At 44.7% G+C, this 21,482-nt stretch overlaps 1 protein-coding gene across 7 annotated transcripts in view; it reads left to right on the top strand.

The window, feature by feature from the left end:
• ARL13B (ARF like GTPase 13B) overlaps positions 1-20,094 on the top strand; it is a 672,441-nt gene extending 652,347 nt beyond the window's left edge. For 6 of the 7 annotated variants that reach the window (XM_085622339.1, XM_085622338.1, XM_085622342.1 and 3 more), the window contains 2 exons: positions 5,215-5,283; positions 19,313-20,094. In XM_085622339.1, coding sequence (XP_085478465.1) covers positions 5,215-5,283; positions 19,313-19,389 — 146 coding nt within the window. In that variant the 3' untranslated portion in view covers positions 19,390-20,094. The remainder of the gene's footprint in view (positions 1-5,214; positions 5,284-19,312) is intronic. The other variant, XM_085622344.1, reaches the window with a different exon arrangement.
• The last annotated feature ends 1,388 nt before the right edge of the window (positions 20,095-21,482 follow it).

The raw sequence follows: 21,482 nt of genomic DNA, 5'->3' as shown, positions 1-21,482 counted from the left end.
CCGAGCACCTAGCAGGGTGTCTCAACATCACAGCGGATGCTCTAAGTCGACAGACGGAAGTGACTCACGAGTGGGAGTTACATCAGGCCACGCTGGAGGCAGTATTCAAGAGATGGGGTACTCCGACCATAGACCTCTTTGCGTCCCCGGAGAACGCCAAGTGCTGGTTTTACGCAAGCAAGGTTCCCCATCAAGGGTCTCTGGGGAATGCCCTTTCGATTGCTTGGTTCGGCACATTTTGCTACGCCTTTCCTCCCATTCCCCTCATTCCTCGAGTTCTCAGGAAGGTCAGGGCGGAACCATGCAAGATGATTCTCATTGCTCCAGCATGGGCGCGGCAGTTCTGGTTCACGGAACTCCTGCTTCTCTCCCAGGATCGCCCGATTCGCTTGCCACTGATTTCATCTCTGTTGTCGCGAGATCAGGGGCAGGTGCTCCATCCGGATCCGAAGTCACTTCACTTGACAGCGTGGCTCCTGAACACAGAGAATTCCGTCATCTGAATCTCTCCAGGGAGTGCAGGGATGTTTTATCTCAGGCGCGGGCGCCAAGCACTAATAAGACGTATAGTGCAAAATGGAAGAGATTTTGTCTATGGTGCAACCGGAATAAACTCCATCCTTATAAGTCCCGGCCACATCAGGTTTTGCCTTACATCCTGTCTCTGGCTAAATCAGGTCTGGCGCACTCTTCTGTCAAGGTACATCTGGCTGCCATATCCCGTTTTCGACGGAAGACATCGGGGCCATCTCTATGGCCTGCAAGGATTGTTAAGCAGTTCCTTAAGGGGTTATTTCGGATGTATCCTCCGGTCCGACCACCCCCTCCTATCTGGCAGCTTAACCTAGTACTGGCTCAACTGATGAAAGCGCCCTTTGAGCCAATTCACAAGGCGGACTTGAAGTTCCTGTCGTGGAAACTAGCCCTTCTCTTGGCATTAACTTCGGCTAGGAGGGTTAGTGAACTCCAGGCTCTCTCTATAGTGGAGCCTTTTCTGCAGTTCAAGAGGGATGTGCTGATTTTGAGAACCAACCCAAAATTCATCCCGAAGGTGCCTTCGGAGTTTCATCTGAATGAACCCTTAATTTTGAACTCCTTTTTTCCGCGTCCTTCCACCCAGGCGGAACGAACATTGCATTCTTTGGATGTCCAGAGATGTCTGAAATTCTATCTCAAGTGCACACGCTCTTTCAGGAAGTCTACTCAGCTATTTATTGCCTACAGTACACCACGGAAGGGGTTGCCGCTCGCCAAGAGTGGCATTTCCCGCTGGATCTCCAGTGCAATTCAATACTGTCATCAGGCTGCGGGCAAACCTTTGGATAAAAGGGCCCGGGCTCATTCTACGAGAGCGATGGCGTCTTCAGTGGCTCTCTTTGCTGGAGTTGCGATCAAGGACATTTGCAGGGCAGCTACGTGGAGCAGTGTACACACCTTCACGAAGCACTACTGCCTGGAATCGGTGGGACGAGATGAAGCTGCTGTTGGTCAAGCAGTCCTCCTGAATCTTTTTCAATGAGAGGTGAGCTTTCCCTACAATCCCTCCATCCTGGTAAGCACATTTGGTTTCAGTAATGATTGTTTTTTCATGTACACTGAGGTGGTTGTGTAAGGCCATGTGTCTTCCAAATGTGCTTTTCTGATGTACTGCTTACTATTCTGATACAAAGCATGAGAGTCTATGAAAGTTCCAATACTGGGGTAAGAAAACAAGTTACTTACCTGTAACTTTGGTTCCCCAGTATTGGTAACTTTCATAGATTCTCATGCGCCCACCCACCTCCCCTGGGAAAGCTCTGCCGGTTTACTGAGGTAGTGGCTGTTGGCACAACGGCTACGAAAATCTGAGGCTCTGAGCTCTCTCAGGAAGGTTCCAGAGGGTGAGGCTGTGCTGATTGGTCCTGGCAAAAGTTTGGGCTCTTTTGCACAAAGAGGGTGATATACTACAAAAGGAGATGAGGCCTAGGCCTATTTTTCTCTTTTGTTTCTATGGTTCTGATATATATATATATTTTCTTTTGTTTACCGAGGCTCCCATTCCGACGACGGGGAATGATACAAAGCATGAGAATCTATGAAAGTTACCAATACTGGGGAACCAACGTTACAGGTAAGTAACTTGTTTTCTTCTTCCTCAGGATAATTGCATTGCTGCTCACTACACTTCATGTTCATGTAATTAAGTGCAAAGAGACAGGATTTCTTCAGCATGTGCCAAAGGAGGCATAAGGCAGGACCTTGACTTGGTGTTTTCACTGCATACTGTACCATCTCACAACCAGTTGCCATACATCCCTGTCAGTGCCACCCATTGCCGGGCCAAAACCAAGACAAGTGCTACAAGCTTTCTGACCAGCTAGGGGATGAGGAGAACCTCACCAAGGAATGTAGTCCTAGGTGAACAGGTTGTGTCCACTGACAGTAAAGGAGCTGCCATCAGTGTTCAAAAGTCATGAATCCCCAGGCAGTACTAAGCCAGGTGTATACCTGAACATGGGTCCTGTGCACACTGGGTCACTGGAACCAAGCTGTACCTGGCAAATGGGCCCAAAACCAGGGCAAAACCATTCCTGGGTTGCTTGTTTTCCGGTTCAGGGAGGACCTGGCTTGGTAGTTCGGGCTGGACTGTTCCAATTGGAGTAGGGTCTAGACTGACTTGCATATAGCTGGGTACAAACTGAGTTAGTATAGTGTGGAAAGTAACGATAGATTGGGATGCAGCCCAAGTAAATACCAGAGGCTGAGATTATTTCAAGTTTTCCATCCATCACTTTGTTCATATACTTCAACTTACTAAAAGTGGTATTTTTAGAATTGGAACTTAAAATGCGACCATTAAAGAGAATTTTAAATTACTATTAAGTTGTCTAAACTAAACACTAGAACCTGGGCTTCTATGTGAATTCACAAGGGCATATTATCAAGCCCATTATCGTCGCTTTAGCAGCAGTTTCCTGCCGCTAAAGCGGCGATAATGTTATTGCCGTTCCTTGATAATATGGCCCATAGTTCGTACATTTTTAATCTTTTGGGCCATTCTCATGCATTCTCTTTGGTTATGAGAGTTTAATTTGCGTTGCTAACATATTATTGGAAATGTTTAATAAGTATTTTATAAGTCACAGTATACTAAGACATGTTTTCTAAATAATGTCTAAAAACATTTAAACAAGCAAGTGCAAGTTTACATTTTGGTCCTTTGCCTTTTTCCTGCTCACTATGTGGAATGAAAGGTGGGAAGATTACAGGAGCTGTGTAAATGGCAGGAGATGTACTTACCCTTAATTTTACTTTCTGGAACTATGAGAGTTCCATGACAAAAAACAGTGAAAATTCACAGTCTCAATCAATCAGAGTATTTGTAAAGCTCGCTACTTACCCGTGAGGGTCTCAAGGCGCTGTGATGGCAGCTGTCATTGTTTCTATTGTATATCTTTCAAAAATATTAGTTCGTTTCTGTGAAGAAACAATTCATGGTCTTCATAGAAATGACAGTGACAGAGCTGAATCGATGCTCTTTAGACAATACAGGGTTCTCTAGACAACTGATTTCAATGTGCAGAGCTGCAGTTAGTACAACACTGCATCACTGAAGAATTTCCAAGCAAGACATCTTGAGTTGCATCATCCCAAGTATTTAATGTTCACACCTGGGTTAACAAGTGATAGCCAGACCTTACCATGACACGCTGTACGAGAGTTAATGTGTCTACTGTTTCCTCTTCTGTATTTCCACAAAAGAAAACCGCAACATTCCCCATTGCCCTTCAGGAGTCTTTGTTTGTAAATATCTTATTAAAACTCAAAGTACTCCAAACCTGCATAGTCCTAGCATTTAGTGGAGTTTTTACATTAAACTGTAAAGTAAAGGACTGGCCAAATGACGTAGATTGTTTACAAAAATGTTTTTAGAGGGTAATAAAAAAAAATCCAAAATTACCACTTAATTTTTTGTTCAAATCTGTTTATTAACATTTTTCCATTTCCATACATACATTATATATGACAGTATGTTGATAACAGTGGAATAGTAAATAACAGCCGTACATCACACACATCACCATGCAGCACCAGTCTGCGAAGCTGTTCTCAATGTGTCTTTAAAGGTAAAATGTGCAGGATGCATAGTAGAGGTGCAGGGGAGGTGTTAAATGTAACATCACCTTGTTAAGTACCTGCAGAGCATGTCATCTGGTGTGAGCCATGATGAGAATTCAGGCATGTTTAAGGACAACGAAAATATCAACTTTGGTAAACTATGAACTGAGCAGTACCCACCAGTGTATTCAAGGGATAACTGCTGAAAACCTATTGTGTGGTACATTTATCTGAATAAGGGTGCAGGGGAATGTTGTGCCATATTCAAAGGTGCATGCTCCTTGTAGCTGCTTGGGGAATAGGATATTCACTCGGGAAATGCGGACATCAAGTGGAGGACTCTTCTGAATGACTGTCTGGAAGTCTGTTAGTATAGTGTCCCAGTTATTAGCCAAGGGATAGTCGCTCAATCCCAGTGTGCCTTCCTTGTATGAGCCCAGGCAGTCACTGAGCGTTCCCATGCAGTGTGTCTAGGGGGAGTGGAGAATTTACATTTTCGCATGATTAGAAGGTTAGCTAATAAATGACCCATGTCGAGAAACCGGTCCAAGATTACCACTTCATATTAGGAAATGATTCTAACACCAAGAGTACCATAAATGGTTAAATGGACAATTGTGGTCATGGTGACTTACTTTTTTGTGGCAAACCAAATATATACTATCCTGGATAGGATTGCATTTTGATTGCATGTTTCTTATGATAATTAAAAGCCTTTCTTGAGGAATCTCTGAAAAGAAATGAGCTAAACCAAAAGATTCATTCAACTGTGCATTTCTTTTGTAAACTCTACTCTTTTTCATATATATAAGGCACCCACAAGTTGGGTTCTACATTGACTGTAGTGGTAATGATATGAAATAGTACCTGCTGTTCTTCCAAAATTGCTCATTTAAAACTTAAGATGATTATATAGCAAGTAGGTCACCATTAGCCGAAATTATTTGTTTTTCAGTTATGAGAAAATGTTAAAGTAGTCCTTGTGAATCACTGACATTATTTACCCCTTTTTTCTTCCTATTCTGTTACCTTTTTGGGAGGACATTTTGTCAATCGAAGCATTTTTAAACTTTTCCCATGGAAAATTCTGAATGTCTTTTGTTTGTTTTCCTTCAGTTGGCTGGGGAACCCCCAAAGTTACTAGACTTCCAAAACTTGACCCACTTGGCGACACACATCGTAATGGTAATTCGGAGAAGAGAATTTTTCATTATTTCTTCGCATGCCTAACACATTCCATCCATCTCAACCTTTGGCCCTATTAACTTTCACTGCCTATCGATGCTTTGCTTGGCATTAATCCAGCCTCTGCCTCTCACACCATATACAGTTGATTTCTCCACTTTTTCCTCACTTTAAAAAAAACTTTTTTATGAGCTATTTAATGCTTGCAAATTTTACACAGTTTTACATAAACGCTGAAAAGCATGCAGAATGTTTAGTTTTGGGTGGGAACAGTGAGGTGTCACTCAGCAGAGGACTTTAGTTTGAACTCAGAGTATAAAAGTATCAGCCATATATATTGTATTCTGTTCATAAAAGCACCCAAAAAGTTTTTAATCAGAGAGGAAAATTATTGGATCTCGAAGCTGTCCAAGGAAGGGAGGGTGTCATCCAAGATAAACTGCTAATCTGATAAAGATTTCTCGTTTTAGATTCCTTACCTTAAAATTTCCTCCAGCGTCAGTCTGGATCTGGAGATTCTTCATTAGCAGTACCCCTGCACGTCAGTAGGTGGCATCGGTCGGCTCCGTGTCAGTCGTAGGTGTCGTGCACACCGGAAATGACGTTGCAGGACGTACATAGACTCCGCCCGGGCAAACTGATGTCTGTTCTTTTTTTTTTACTGCGTCAGCATAAACGCATATCCAGAGAGCGCTACCCCTTCTACTTTTATTTTTTTACTTTTGTTGCCGTTTTTCTCCCCACCTTGGACTCCTGGTGGAGTTGATGTCCAAACGTAGGACCGCATTCAAGCCCTGCGGATCTCGTCATCGGATAATGTCCATGACGGATCCACACCTTTTGTGCCTCTGCTGACTGGAGTGCGACCATGACTCAAAGTCGTGCTCCGAGTGCCGGGCCATGAATGCGAAAGCTTTGTGGTAGCGGTCCCGAAAGCTGTTGGAGGCCCGGTTCTCGGCTCTGCGTCGCTCCCGTTCTGGATCGAAAGGAAGGTCCGAGAAAGGTCTTAGAGCCCGCACTCCTCGTCCCATTTGAAATTTCCAGGATGTTCTGTTATGTTAATTTAATCTTGTATAGCGCATATATACCGACAGGTCTCATAGCGCTCAGACAGAGGAAGAAACATAAACAACGGAGCGGGCCAGGTCCTCAGGTACTGGGGGTCTTTACAACCATGTCAAAAGCTTCTCTGAAAAGGAAGGTTTATAGTTTTTTTCTGAAGGGTAAAAGTCTGGGTTCTTTCCGTAGCTCTCCGGGCAACTGATTCCAGAGTTGTGGCAAGAGGACCGAGAAAGCTCTCCCTCCTTTGGCTGTGGAGTTGAAACGTGGGCAGATTAGTCTGCTGGCTTCCGCTCAGCGCAGCGCGCGTCCTGGCACGTATTTGAGTACCCGTTCTTTTATGTACTCGGGGGCGTGTCCATGAACGGCTTTGCTCTTTGCCTAATGGGTAGCCAGTGTAATTCACTCAGCAGGGGGGTGACCTGAGTTCTTCTGGTCAATCTAAAAATAAGCCTGGCTGCGTCATTCAATACTATCTGCAGTTTATTTGTGAGTTTCTGGGGTAACCCAACATATAGCGGTTTACCATAGTCGAGTCTAGAGACTATAGTAGCGGCTACGATCGTCTTCATGGTCGAGACCGAAAGAAGGGGAACCATTTTCCTCAACTGTCGCAGAAGACCGATACAAGTTCCGACCACCGAGTTAACTTGATTGGTCATAGAGAGCTCTGAGTCGATCTTTATGCCCAGGCTTTTCACTACAGGTACTGGAATGGGGGGGACTCCTAGCTCCTGGGGCCAGAATTGGTCGCTCCAGGGGTTGTGTTTAGTTGAAATTGCAAGGACTTCTATCTTGTCTGGGTTGATTTTTAAGGAGTTGGCCGTCATCCTTCTTTATTATCGGCCTTTCGCCTGAGTTCGTCCAGGACTGACAGCATAACCAGCTCCGTACTATGATGGGCTCTGTTCGGGAAATCACAAGAAGAAGTCGAAGAAGCCTAGGCATTCTTTGACTTCACCCCATCCCTCGGCAAACGTGGGACACAGAGCGTCGTCGCTCTAGGCCTCCCGGAGCCTCGTTCTGAGACGTCATTCTGAGACGGCCCTGCACCTCTCCACTTTTCTGAGTGCCGGAGCATCTCCTGCCCAATTGCGACAGTTTTATGAGGCCTTGCACCTCATCTTTGGGCAGTCTGGCTCCGCTTGTGTGCCTTTGGGCCCTGCAGAGTCGGTTGGGGCCCCCAGGCCTTCAACACCGGCAGCTCCGGAGGGCCCTGTGGATCCATTATCGGTTCCAGACCGACATCAGTCGTTACCCCTCAACCTTCCCCGACGTTTGTCCGGGCGGCGACGCTCCCGATGCCGACCGTGCCCTCGGTTGGCGTTGACCCCATCCTTGTACCTGATTTGGACACCGAGCCGGACTGGCATCTATCCACGTCGGTTCCGACGCCGGAAGAGACTTATGTCCCTGTGTTCATCCCTGGTGTTGATTTTGCATCGAGAGGTGGTGAAGAGGACTGGGAGGGGCCGCTGGACCCTTTAACGGTCCAGCTTGAAAACCCGATGGACTCGCGGATGGTTTTTGTGCCACTAGTATTTATATTTGTACACATAAAGGTAGAGTTTTCACTTACCTTATATTTACGTACTTCGCGTTGTAAAGGCATGCGTTGTAATGTCATACAAACCACCTGCAGTTGTCAGATTCATGGAAAGTGAAATCTAGATTCATTGTTTGGAAAGATTTGATGGTGTATTTAATAAAGAGCTCACCTACCTTCATGCTTTCTCTATTGGTCGAACACTCCTCTTTCTGTCCCAGGAGAGTAACTTTATTTACCAAATGAGAGTAAAAATAGAAGATTTACTGAAGTGGATGCACTAATAGTGTAGTCAATGAAATGCCACGATTTTTCTGTATACTTCCAGACCCACTGTAGCATAAACCTCACTTGTGTTTCTTGTAGTAATGCTGCAGAATATCTGGCATCCTGCCTCCTTATATGATTCTAGGGAATCCTCTTATACTTAATGCATGAATTTCTACCATATTTATTGACTATGTCTAATATCCTCTCTATGGATGGAATGAGACCGACCAAAAAGAAAATTAAGGTGTCTGCATGTTGAGAAATAAGATCTTCCCATTCCTTATATCTGGGAAATTATCTGGGCATGAATTGTGATTGGTAGGGATGTTTCATGGTAACTATAGCTCTGTAGAGTCTATTGATGACGGTCTTAGCAATTATTTTGATTTGAGCATTCAAAAGCAAAGTTTGCCTATTTGGCGACCATTACTCTGGGGGTTTACTCTGTTAATGGATGTGGAATATGGTGATTTGAATTTGGGCTCTTGGTGGGGCAGCCTAGCTCTCCCACCTCTTCTAAGAATATCTGCATATGGGGCTTCACTTTCACAGATAGTTGTTCAAACACTTCCGCCAGGAAGGCTGTTCAGTCCAGGTGTTGTCCACCCTTTTATTTGCATGAGTGGTTCAACCATATATTAAACCGTCTGGCATTTGTTAGTGCAGCTTTCAGCCATGCCTCTCTTTCACTGTTAGCTCCAGATCAGATTAGGAAAAAGACAGCCTTCCAATAAGTTTGGGATACTGCATACAGTTTAGCTGCATTGTTCTCAACCACCTGGAGAAACAGCAGTTAAAGAAATATGAGGCTGCTGATGAATGCCCAAGTCAAAGGGAGGGGCTGCACAAATATTGTTCTGAAGGTGGGCTGCAGGATTGCAGTGTCTCTTTGCGAGATTGACAATACCCAACATACCCTTGGCGCTGGCTCTTTATTTAATAAGAAAAGAAAGTCTTCCATGTTGTTCTGTTTTGCCAAGTGTTTCCCTGTGTCCTTTCCCATTATGCTCACTTAGTTTGTAAGGATTTTAAAGCTGTATTGGCCTGAATTATATTCGGATATGTATAGGGTAGGGTATCTGTCATTTGTTCAATTTATTCTTTCTGATTTTGCCACTCAATCCTTCCTTGGTCTAACAATATTAGGCATAGCCTCTCCGGCTCCAAAGGTCCTATGATAATAATCAGTGATTCTGATGCTTTCTTCTAACCACAGATTTCTCACATTAGAATAATGTTAAGTTACCAAACTGGGTCTGGAAACTTCATAGCAGTGCCGCTTAGTGGTGTCCTGTGGCTCTCTGCTAACGCCACACCGCTACTGAATTAGCGGAGCAGGGCTGCATCGAAATTCCAAACCTGTGTGCTGGCATCAGTCCCTTTCAGTGCCTTCCGACGCGGATCTGGACCTCTTCTCCTAACTTTGTCAGTTTTCTAACATTTTTAAAATAATTTCATTAGTGTTCTAGGGAATAATGTCCCTACTCAAAACATGTTTCAATCCATGCCATTACTGCAGTAAAGAAGATGTCGGTCACGGAGCCGCATGAGGTGTGTGTCTGGTTCCTGGACTCAGCACACAACCCTTAAGACGTGTAATAAATGTGCCTTTGTGCACCCGAAGGTGATTTGACCCCAAAGGTGAAGCTGTATGTTTTGCAGAACACAAGAAGTAGCAGCCTTTGCGTAGGTCCTACTCATGCCTCAAGTCGGGGACTCCTGTTCAGTCCCAATCCTAAAGCCATTTCCACGACCTCTCAAATTCATGCATAAAGTACTCTGGTAATTTGAATTCCAAACTCAAGAAAGCTAAGTCAGGCCTCTTTGACCCAGACTATCCACAATGGGCAGGACGTAACCAAATAAGTTATCCATGCAGGTCTGGATACTACAGATTGCCTAGGGAGGGCAGCTGGTTCTAGTGTTGTCCTTCGTCAACATGCATAGATGCTTTCCACACGATTCTCAGGTGATGTACACACCTCCCTCATGCATATGTCTTCTGATAGGCACCGCCTTTTCAGTGAAAACTCTGCGATGTTGCACTTTAGGACAGCAAAGCTACAATATGCTCCATGGGTCTGTTGACCCCTCTTAGACAGTTATTGCTTAAATTCAGAATGTTGATAGGCTATTCCAGAGGCCTGGCTTATAGTCAGAGACTGTCTTCTCAGCCAGTGATGCAGCAGACACCCCAGTCCCTTAGAGGTGGTGGGCAGCATGCTGGCCAGCTGAGGCATCTTTCCTCCAATTCCTTTTCCCCTGCTGCAGTGACCACCAAACAACTTTACTTTGCCATTAGTGGTGCATTCCCAACTAGTGGGGGGACAGAATTTCCTCCCAGGTTGACGATTTATCATGATCAACAGATGAGTCTTACAAATTGTTAAACATGACTATACCCTGCCTTTTCTTTCTGCCTGCACACTATTCCTCCCACATCAGAGCAAATTTCAGAAGAGCACCTGTCCATTCTAATACAGGTGGTGCCTTGTTGCTTTTAAAGGGTCCTATCAAGAGGTGGCCAGACTTGGAAAGAGGTGGCAGTTGTTACTCTTTCCATTTCCTTGATCCAAAGAAGAACAGGGGCCTGAGGCCTGTTCTAGTCTTTCTGCTTCTGAATGTCTTCCTATGGAAGGAGAAATTCAAACTGCTCAGGCTGGCCCAGCTCCTATCCGCTCTGGACTTGGGCGACTGGATGGTGTCCTTGGACGTGCAGGACCCATATTTTCATATAACTGTCCTGCAGTCCCACTGAGATATACAGTAAAAGGTGGGCCAGGAACATTTTCAGTTTTCTTTGCTCCCCTTCAGCCTCACCAGCACTCCTTGGGTGTTCACATAAGTGATGGCGGTGGTCACTGCCCTTCTTTGGAGGTCAGGGATATGGTTAGCCCTGTCTGTTAAATGTTGTATAACCACAATCAGTTGTGGATCATGTCCAGGCAGCGGTCAACCTCTTGACATGATTGGGGTTCACTATCAATGAGCCGAAGTCCCACTGGATTCTCTCAGAGACTTCCATTCATTGCAGCAATACTGGACACTGTGGAATTCAGGATATTCCCTCTGCCAGAACAAGTCCAGGAGATTCAGGCTGTGATCCTGATGGTCGGACTTGGTACAGGATCACTGTGAGAGGAGCTCTGAGGCATCTTGGCCTCATAGCCTCTTGTATCCTACTCATCAGCTATACCAAGTGGCACATTTGTGCCCTGCAATGGAATTTGAAGTTCCAGTGGGGTCCACAATTAAGGCAGTCTGACCCCGGTCTCAGAGTAGATGGCTCAAGATTGCAGTGACGGCTGCTCGAACGCAGTTGGTCCAGTGGAAAGCTCCTCTCCCATCCATACCCAGAGCTGACAGTGGTGGCAAACTCGTCCCTGCTGGACTCCAGAGGTCATCTGGGGGAGTTGGAGGTCAGGGGACTCTGTTCTCCAGCAGAGGGCCAACTGTACATCAAACTGCTGGAGTTTTAGGCCATTCGTCTGGCTCTGAAGGCTTTCCTGCTATCCATCAAGGGGAGGCTGGTGCAGGTTCTCATGTACAACACCACTGTCATGTGGTACATCAACAGGTAGGGCAAAGTGGGCTCCTGGGTCCTGAGGTCATTTGGAGGTGACAGGAACATCATGGCATTTTTCTGATTGCATGCCACCTACCAGGGTCCCTAAATGCCTGAGCAAACTAACTGAGCAGGCGTCGTTTGGCAGATCTGAGTGACCCCTACATCCTGAGGTGTTGCAGGGCATCTTCCAACAGTGGGGAGAACTGTGGTTAGATCTTTTCGACACCATCAAGACTGCGCAGTGTTGAAAGTTTTGCGCGTCACCACCCCCTTTTGTACCGCTTTGTTCGCCATAAGTTGGCAGGGTATGCTCAGACGTGAGTCCCTTGCTCACTGTGCCACTGGATTCAAGCAAGCCTGGCTGAAGACGGCTGAAATGCCAGAAACCGGTCCTAGGAAGCGTGTTTCCGGTCCAGGGAAGGCATGGCTTGGCAGTTCGGGCTGGACTGTTCCCATGAGGCACAGGGTCAGACTGATTTGCATATGGCCATGTCTGAACTGGGGTGGCAGAGTGGGCTAAAGAACGGTGATGGATCAAACCCAGATCTGTTGACTGGGCGTGAGTGTTTGATTGGTTCTGATGCTCCGTCCATCACCACCCCCTTTTGTACCACAGTACCACAAGAGCACTTTTTAGCAAAATGCATTCCGGCTGAATGGAACAATGGACTCCTGTACTCCTTCCCGCCCCTACCTGTCCTGCCCAGAGTTCTGAAAAATACCTGGAATAATCCTGCCCAAGTCATCCCTAGTGGCTCCAGGTTGGGCCAGGCAAGAGTGGTACCCAGACCTTCTAGGCATGAGCATCTGTCTTCCGATCAGGCTGTGACTTTGTGATGGCCTCCTGTCTCAGTAATAGGGCAGGCTTCTCTTCCGCAATCTACATCCACATGTGTGTAGATTGAGTGGCGCCAATTGACTGCATTTGAATTGTCGCCTGAAGTGGTGGATGCAATCGTCGCCGCCAGACACCCTTCCACAAATGTAATTTGTGCCGGGCACTGGTATAAATTTTGGGTTTGGTAAGATAATCACAAGATTGACTGCATACAAGCAAAGTTGTTGGCCATCAATGCCTTCTAGTTGGCATAATTATAGGTTAGTTGTCGGCCCTTTGGGTCTTTCTGCATTTGCTGGACCAATCGGTCTTTCTTAAATCACCTGCTCTGATGCGATGTATTTAAAGTTTGATGCACATGTTTCCACTCAAACAATTTGTGATGCCACAGTAGAACCTACACTTGGTCTTGATGTTTCTCGTGTGTACACCCTTCATTCCGATGCATAGCTGCTCACTGCCTCTCCTGACCTTAAAGCCTGTCTACCTTATTGCAATAACATCAGCTCATTGTGTCAGTGAACTTGAGGCACTTTCGGTGCAACCGCCCTACACCACTTTTTTCCTCGGGAAAGTTGGTGGTGAGGGCTCTGGCAGCATTCTTACCAAAAGTCATGACTTCCTTCCATGTTGGGCAAACCATCAGTTTACCAGCATTGTTTGCTCACCCTTATCCCTTCGAAAAAGGAGGAGAGGCTCCATGATTTAGACCCCAAAAGGGCTTTGAGTTTCTCTATTGGTGATGCCAAGGACCATCAACTGGATGACCAACATTTTATGGGGTTCTCTGGAGCAAAGAAAGGGAGGGCTGTGCAGAAGAGGGCCTTGTCGAAGTGGATATTCCTCTCCATTAAGATCAGCTGTGCAGTGACCAGGAAACAGCCTCAGGAGGATCTGAGAGCACATTCTACCAGTTCTAAGACTTCTACCACTGCTTCAGTATGTAGAGTGCCTATCCTTGACATCTGCTAGGCTGCAGCATGGACTTCAGTGCATAAGTTTACAAAACACTACTGCGTTGACCACTAGGTCTGGCAGGAAGAACGTGGAAAGAGATTAAGGTCCATTTTACCCGCCAGTATTTTTATAGACCACCATGAGTAGCTTTTGGAATCTACATGCACTTGCCGAAAATGGTATTCAAAGCAAGGTATTTGATCTTATTCCACTTCACAGAACCTCCACCTGGAGAACTACTATGGAAGTAGATGGTCGAAATTCCTATGTGTAGAACATGAAAAATGAGCTTTAACCAACTTCGGGCAACTCAGCTTTTGTTATCCATCTTGTATGTGGCACTGCAATATGCCACACAACTGTTTCTGTTGTTTATTCTCTGCTATAATGAAGACCTTTCATGCTTTTCTATAATGAGAAAGAGACTTCCCCAGCCCTCCATACTGAATGAAATACTGTGTAACATTTCATGTTTTATGTGTAAAAGCTGAGAAACACTGAACCAATGTAGTGGGATAAGAGAATCACTGAATGTATTCTGTGTTAAATGTTTCTATTTGCTTGTTCTCCTTTGGTCAAAAACCTGTGAACCAAGTCGAATGTATGACATTCTTTGTATGAAGGCCTATCACTTCTCCGTGTGAGGAGGAGATCCTTATCCAATTCTAGGAAGTCAAATCTATGCTGGAATTCCGTTAGAAGTTTTCTGAGTTCTTTGCTGTGCTCTTTATGACTGTATGCTTGTAGACTATCTTAGTTGCTGGCCCAGCACATGCATTTCTGTACTTTAATTGTTTGAGTAAACCTTTAAAATGTAGTCCCTTTTGTGTTGTTTGTTTGAGCAGCACACTTTCCTTTTATTGTTCTATGATTTGATGTCACAAAACACAGACAGAAACTGGTCCAGCTGAGAGCCCTCGGTCCAATAGGGACTACATTGATTATGGTCCAAATTGCCAGCATGCTGGGAGGTAAATGAGGTGGCTTAGCACGCTGACACTACTGCTTTGGTATCTATTCTAACGTGAGAAACCTGTGGTTAGAAGTACCCATCAGAAGAGCAAGTTCATTACATTTGTTAACGCTCTTTCTGGTGGATGCTCTAACTGCTGATCCCTCCCCAACTTCTCACCTCCCTGGTCTGTGGATAAGCCTCATTTTAACATCTAAACATGACCTTAGTTAGTATTCAGCACATGGTTAACAACAATTGTTTATGCTTAGTTAGTTTCCGAGTGCACAGAAGGGGAAAACACAAGAAACTGATGTCAGGAGTGGTGTTTATGGGCAACTCCACTCTGTCACTCTCAAGGTAGTGTGAAAAGGTTTCCAGATCCAGTCTTGGGCCTGGAAAGTATGCTAAGGTGAGAGCTTTGCCATTAGACAGAGTATCCACCCAAGCAGCATTACTGAAAGTAACTTTTTCTTATTAGATATTCCCTTACAATAGGGGGAGAGATGTAAAAATTATTCTGTAATGCCCATTGGTGCCCTCTCATCAGTTGGAAAGTCTCTACCAGACGATAAGAGGTTTTCCTGATGGATATTTCTAACCACAGTTTGCTCATCTTTTGAATATTCTTTAGGTGTTAGACTGAATTTGCAAGCTTTTTTTTAGCAGTACCCCTTCATGCCTGTAAGCGGCATTGTACGACTCCACACCATTTTCATTCCACTTCAGATGTGACTTACAGAATCACATATAGGGCCACTCACACACTGGAACATCATATCCTTTCTTTCCACTCAATCAGCTGCGGATCTGGAGCGATCACTTGTCACTTCACAAGACTTTTTTCTCAAAATTCTTTGAAAAATCCAGTGTTTAAGGGAAGATGTCACCTCCCAAGACTACAAGGTTTAAACCTTGTAGGAACTGTCACAAGCAAATGTGCGTAACAGAACTCTATCATGTCGGCCTGTGGTGTCTTGGGCCAGTACACTTATCCAAGTTCTGCAGTAACTGTCCTCTGATGAATCCCAAGCCCATATGGAACTCTGAGACGAAGTGCTACATTCCTGAACACCGAGAGTCCACACTGTGACTGGTCGAAGGGAAGGTCTCGTTCCTCAAGTTGTTCCTGTGGCTGATCATCTTCGCAGTCAAAGTCTCTGGGTAAGTCACAGAAAAAGCAAAAAGTGCAATTGGCTCCTTCCCGCCATTCTCAAACTACAGAAAAGAGATAAGGGTGTCAACGTGCCTCCAGATCCCACTCCCAGAGGGTTTCCCCTTCGGAGTCGATTTCAAAGCTTGTCCTGAGGCATCCAAGGTTTACAGGGCCATCTGCAACTCCACAGCAAATCTAAAAATTACTGTGAAGCCATGCTGCGACTCTTTGGCACAACCAGCTCCTGCAGTACTCTGGGCCTCAAGGAACTGCGAGGTTCTCCAACTGGGACTCTACTGGCGCGTGCATCCTTGGCACCAGCCAGACCGGCTATGGGCTCTGCACCAGCTTTGTTGCCTGCCTCGATTCTGGTGCCAGGGAACTCCAGACCCTGGAGCTTCAAAGTTGATGCCGGACAACATCCTATTGTGCTCTCTGACTCAGAGTCAACATTACTTTGGCCAAGGCCATGCACTGATCCCCTTGGGCCTCAGCCTTTGCCAACCCTTCAGATTCCGATACTTTGCCCCTGCCATAAGGAAGGGCCCAATCCAGTCACACTTCATTTGGAACGGGATCTGACAATGATGCATATGGTGCTGGTGATAAATTTGCCCAATTGTACATCGATGACGGTACGAGAACCTTCATGATGCCAGTGGTCTGGACACCACACCACTGGGCTAGTTTCGCCTTTGGGCCGTGCCACGGAAGTAAGCTCCTCCTTCACCATAGTCATGCGAAGGGTGCCTCTGCCTCTCGACCACCAGTTACCTAATATGAAGACCTCACAGACACCCTTCAGCCTTTTCCCACAGACCATGTGGACAACAGGGGCAGCACAGCATCTGTCCTTCCCGCAGCCTCAAAGCTTCTTTAGCCAGTTCTTCAGGGCAAACACCCACCCAGTCGGGGCAGGAGATGACATTTTCTGCCAGGGTGACAGGTATTAACTTTGGACAAGTGGGTCCTACAGATTGTCCAGCGGCTTTACGCCCTTCCATTTCTTGTCACCCCACCGCACCTTCCACCATCCTCAAAACGATTGAGGACCAGCTTATCCCTCTTGCAGCAGGGATTGCAAGCTCTTCTGGTAAAAGGATCCAATCAGAGGGTGCCGGCTTAAGAAGTAGGCTGTGGTTGTTAATCGTGCGGCTTTCTAGTGCCAAAGAAGGACAGAGGCCTTTATCTTATTTTAGGGATTCACCCAGCAATATCTTCCTGCAGAAAGGCGAATTCAAGTTAATCACTCTGGCCCAGGTCTAGGCTGCCTTTGACCCTGGATATTGGATGATGGTGTTGAACCTGTAGGACGCCTCTTTAAGCATGCCCTTCCTGCAGGCCCACAGGCACTATCTGCAGTTCATTGAAGGGCATAAGCATTTGCGTTTTCCTCAGCTCCCTTTTGATCTTATTATTGCCCTTCGGGTGTTCTTGAAAGTAATGGTGGTGGTTGCAGCACATCTTCAGAGGTCATGGTTTCCACTCTTCCTATACCTTGACGAAAGGCTGCTGAAGGTTGAGTCACCTGAGGCAGACGACACCCACTTTCAGACAATGGCGAACCTCCTCTTTTAATTGGAGTTCACTATAGAGGTCTGCAGGTCACACCTGACTCCTTCACAGATGCTCCCCTTCTGAGCCATTCTGGATATAGTGCAGTTGTGTGCCTTCCTCCAGGAATGGAGAACTCAGGACATTTGGGCTATGATGCAGATGTTTCAGCCTCTGTCCTGGGTTTCAGTAAAGATGACTCTGTCTGCTGGCCTCCGGCATCCTTTTGGTCAAGCATGCCAGGTGCCTGCAGTACAGCATCAAGGGGACCCCTCCGATCATGACCAGATTTTGTCGGAGACTGGAAAAGATGTGCAGTGGTGGTTGCTGTACCACGATGAGGTCAGCGGCAGATCACTCTCCGTATCCCATCTAAAGTCAGTGTGGATCAATGCATTGCTTCTGGATAGTGGCAGCTACTTGGGAGAGGTGTAGACCAGAGGCATTTAGTCTCCGGTGGAGTCCTAGCTCCACATCAACCTTTTGATGCTGCGGGCCATCCTCTTTGCATTGAGAGCCTTCCTACCATTCATACAAGGAAGGCTGGGGCAGGTGCTTATGAACAACAACATCGCTATATGGCATACAAATAACAGGATGTTGTTGGATTGTTGACCCTGTGTCATTAGGCACTACCTTTCTGGAAGTGTCTGAAACACCAGGGGAGATATACCTGGTGGTGCAGACAAACAAATCTCAAATGGCTCTTGCAGGCGGAGGTGGGGCAAGTTCTCTTCTGCAAATGGGGAGAGCCTCGGCTCGAACTATTCGCCATTGCTGAGAACGCGCAATGCTAGCACTTTTGCGCATTTGAGTTTCCAAGACGTCTTTCCCTCTGTTTTTTTTTTTAGATTAAGTCCTACCAGACAGTGCAGCTGTCTGGTTACAAAAGACTTACTGGGGATATGTCAATAGCGGACCTGGAAAGGAACACTGGCCATTGTTTCCCACTTGTTTTTATTTTTTATTTTGTCACACTAATTTTCTTACTTACAGTTCAGTGCTTTTATTTGTTTGATACCGTCCATCTAGCCTTTTCCCTCACGTGGAGCCTAGCCTGTTTACCATCTCCCTGATTGGTTCCATTTAGCCTTCCAGAAATGTCTGGTTTTCTGGAACTTCTTAACATCTTTTTCTAAAAGCACTCCAGGACAATGCATATGCTTCCCAATCCTATGTTTTCCCACTTCTTCCAGCACATTTCTTTTTATAACACAAAAATTGCATTTTTACACAATTTCATCCTTGGAGCCACTCTTTTGTTTGCATTCACTTGTATGCATCTTTGCCCTTCGAGCCGCTCTCCTATGCGCTTTACTCCACCTTGCTCTTTCCTGTTTGTTCGCTTCCGCCCCAACCACATGGCTTTGTCTCCATTTGCTTCCTTAGCCGGTCCCTTGTGTTGCTACTGCTCATCCAACACCCTCTTTGTTGTTTCCCCCCGCATGCCCTCATTTTGCTTCCGCCTGCCCTGCATGTTGCTTCCCTTGCCCTCCTGTTGCTTACCCACTCTCCATGTTGCGTCCCCTACCTGCATTGTTTACAGCATAGCTAAAACCATTGGCAAAGCCAGTAGGTTTCAAAGGTGGGACAAACTGTCCTTGCTAATGTTTTGTTTTCTTTGCACCATTCATTTTTTCTGTTAAGTACAGCACGACGCTCTCTTCTCTTCCTCTCTCATATGCTGTAACCTCATGACTTTTGATTCTGCGCCAGCGCTGTTGTGTTTATTTTTTTTAAATTGCTAAATGTTAACATCGAATACCGTAAATCCTACATGTAATAGTGCACCAGACACAGCTGTTTGTTTTGCTCAACTCCAGGCTGAGCTGTGTTTTTGTAAGTTTTCATGGTGGTTGGATTAAATAAGCTAAGCACGTTTTTATTCTACATAGAAATGTCTCCGATGTTAATTTCCTCTGCCTAAGCTTCAGTCATTACAGATGTAATATGTGAAGTGAAGCCACCCAGTATTTCTGCATTCATTTTCATGCATTACTTGCTTTCTTTCTTTAAACAGAAAGTTTCTAGATTTTTGTGACCACTTCCATGTCTGCCATGAAACGTTTTATGTATACATTACTAACCCTTCTTTTTTATATAACCCCTTAATTGTTTGTCGTCAAAAGATTTTTATGGGAAGCCACTGCCTCCGCTTGCTCTACGACAGCGACCCAACAGTGAAGCTCAGGATGTGATCTCCTAACAAGACGCTCAATTGTAGTTTCGCAAAATATTTCCTTAAAAAAAAAACAGAAAAGGAGCCTTTGACTGCTGTGAGCTGGAAGTGACTACCAATACATAAAACTTCTATGTAATCCGGAGATGGCAACTTTTTTCAGAAATTCTATGGCCACAGCCTATGGCTTGAATGATTCACTGAAGCTAATCCTGACAACCCGCAATGAGCTTCAAGATAACTTGCGTATGGAAAGAGATTAAGGTCCATTTTACCCGCCAGTATTTCCAGTCACAGCATTTAGGGTTGCAGACTAATCCTTCCGACCTGCAGTGATTGGTACTTGTCAACATCAAAACCATGTTTTGGATGTGTATATCACAACAGTATTTTTATAGACCACCATGAGTAGCTTTTGGAATCTACATGCACTTGCCGAAAATGGTATCCAAGTGTGGCTGAAGAGTTAATAATATGTTGATGGTTTTCATTATATTTTTTAGTCTGGTCCCACCTGCTTTTTCAGAAATGTAAATAATGTAACTATATTGTCCAGACAATTGAGCTGGTATGAGCAGATTTTATACAGAATTTAACTGTACAGCTTGTATAGATCCTATTTATGTTTTTGAATGCTCTGTACCAGCCATTGCTTCTTTTACATATCAGCTTTTTCTCTCAAAATCCACATTGTCCACATAAAGTGTTCTCAATAAGATTTGTTTAACCTGTCCTCTTCATGATGTGGAGTTGTTCTTTGAAATATTTAACAATATATATATACAGTGACATAATTTTTAATTTGTGTGACGTTTTACAGTTTTGGTGTTTTTTAATGTGTTTTTATTGCACTTTAAAATTAGTTTATTGCTACTAGCGCCAACTTTAAAATTAGTATAGTTAATAACAACTAGCGCCATCACTTTTGTCTGAGGTAAACTCCGTAATGGTCCCCGAAATTGACCCAGTGTTACTAGAAAGGAGACCAGCCACAAAAGAATCATGGACTGCCTATATCATTTAATATTAAACAAACAGTCCGAGGCTAAACGATACATTATTGGTACACTTGTTGAAAATTGGCTGCAGTGCTTCAAACCCTGATGTGGTACCATCTAGCAAAGCAGTTTTTTTTAAGCAGGAGGTTATTAATATCTTAATACAATCTCTGCCTATTGGAATGTAGTATCACTCATAGTCAATTGGATGAGCTTTCGTATGAATTTGAAATGACTAGTCAGTCCTTCAAAGTGCTACCCTTTTCCTAATTGCATTGTCACCCATAATTCCATGAACAGTGGTATCACTAGTTAGAGTGAAACTTTGCAAAGTTGAGGTTCTGGTGCGTGGGTAGAAGAATCAGGTCACAGTTGCGGGATTCTGCTTTTACTGTGTAGAACACTGCGTCACATTGCTCTGTTCCGCTATTATTTATTATTGAGAAATCTTTACACTAAAATACAGATTGGTAGAAATGTAATCCTTAACAGAAGGATACCTAGAGCTTTGACTTATGATGAGACTGGAACAATTGTTTATTATGTCTCCTCAGAGGCACAGAACTCTTCATGGATTATGGGAATGCAGTACGAATGTGGAGATTTGGTTCTGGGATACTAGGGAACTTGCCTCTCCACTAATGTCCTCCCTTTATTGTTTTTTAAGCCTTAGTTATGCAAATACGATTTAATATTTAGTTTATTAAGAGGTAGCCGTAATGTTTCGCATGTGGGGAAAAAATAGTTTTTACGGGCAAATACATAGCCACTTTTTTTTGTTAGGAGAATCTGAAATCATTTTGCATCAAGTTCATGATAATGATTTGAATATCGTATAGAATAGCAATAGTGTAAAATAAGGTCAAGAGAGAATTTACTTACCCTATTTCGGATGAGAAAAACAGTGGTTTGTTTTAATTTTTCAGTGGTAACTTAAAGAGTGATTAGCTGTTAAACTTCTCAGGTTTGTCAATCAAAGGCGGCTTACAACATCATGTTTGAGTAAGCGACTCACCCCAATATTCAGTGCAGTAAGTGCAATCAATAAACACACGTTTTCTTTTCATACTCTTAATCAAGATTGAGTAAAGAAATTGTGAACTGTGAAACAGAGCAAACTAA

Source organism: Triturus cristatus, chromosome 8, assembly GCF_964204655.1.
Source record: "Triturus cristatus chromosome 8, aTriCri1.1, whole genome shotgun sequence".
NCBI classification, from domain to species: Eukaryota; Metazoa; Chordata; class Amphibia; order Caudata; family Salamandridae; genus Triturus; species Triturus cristatus.
Note: the sequence above shows the minus strand (reverse complement) of the source record. Positions and strands in the feature narration are given on the sequence as shown.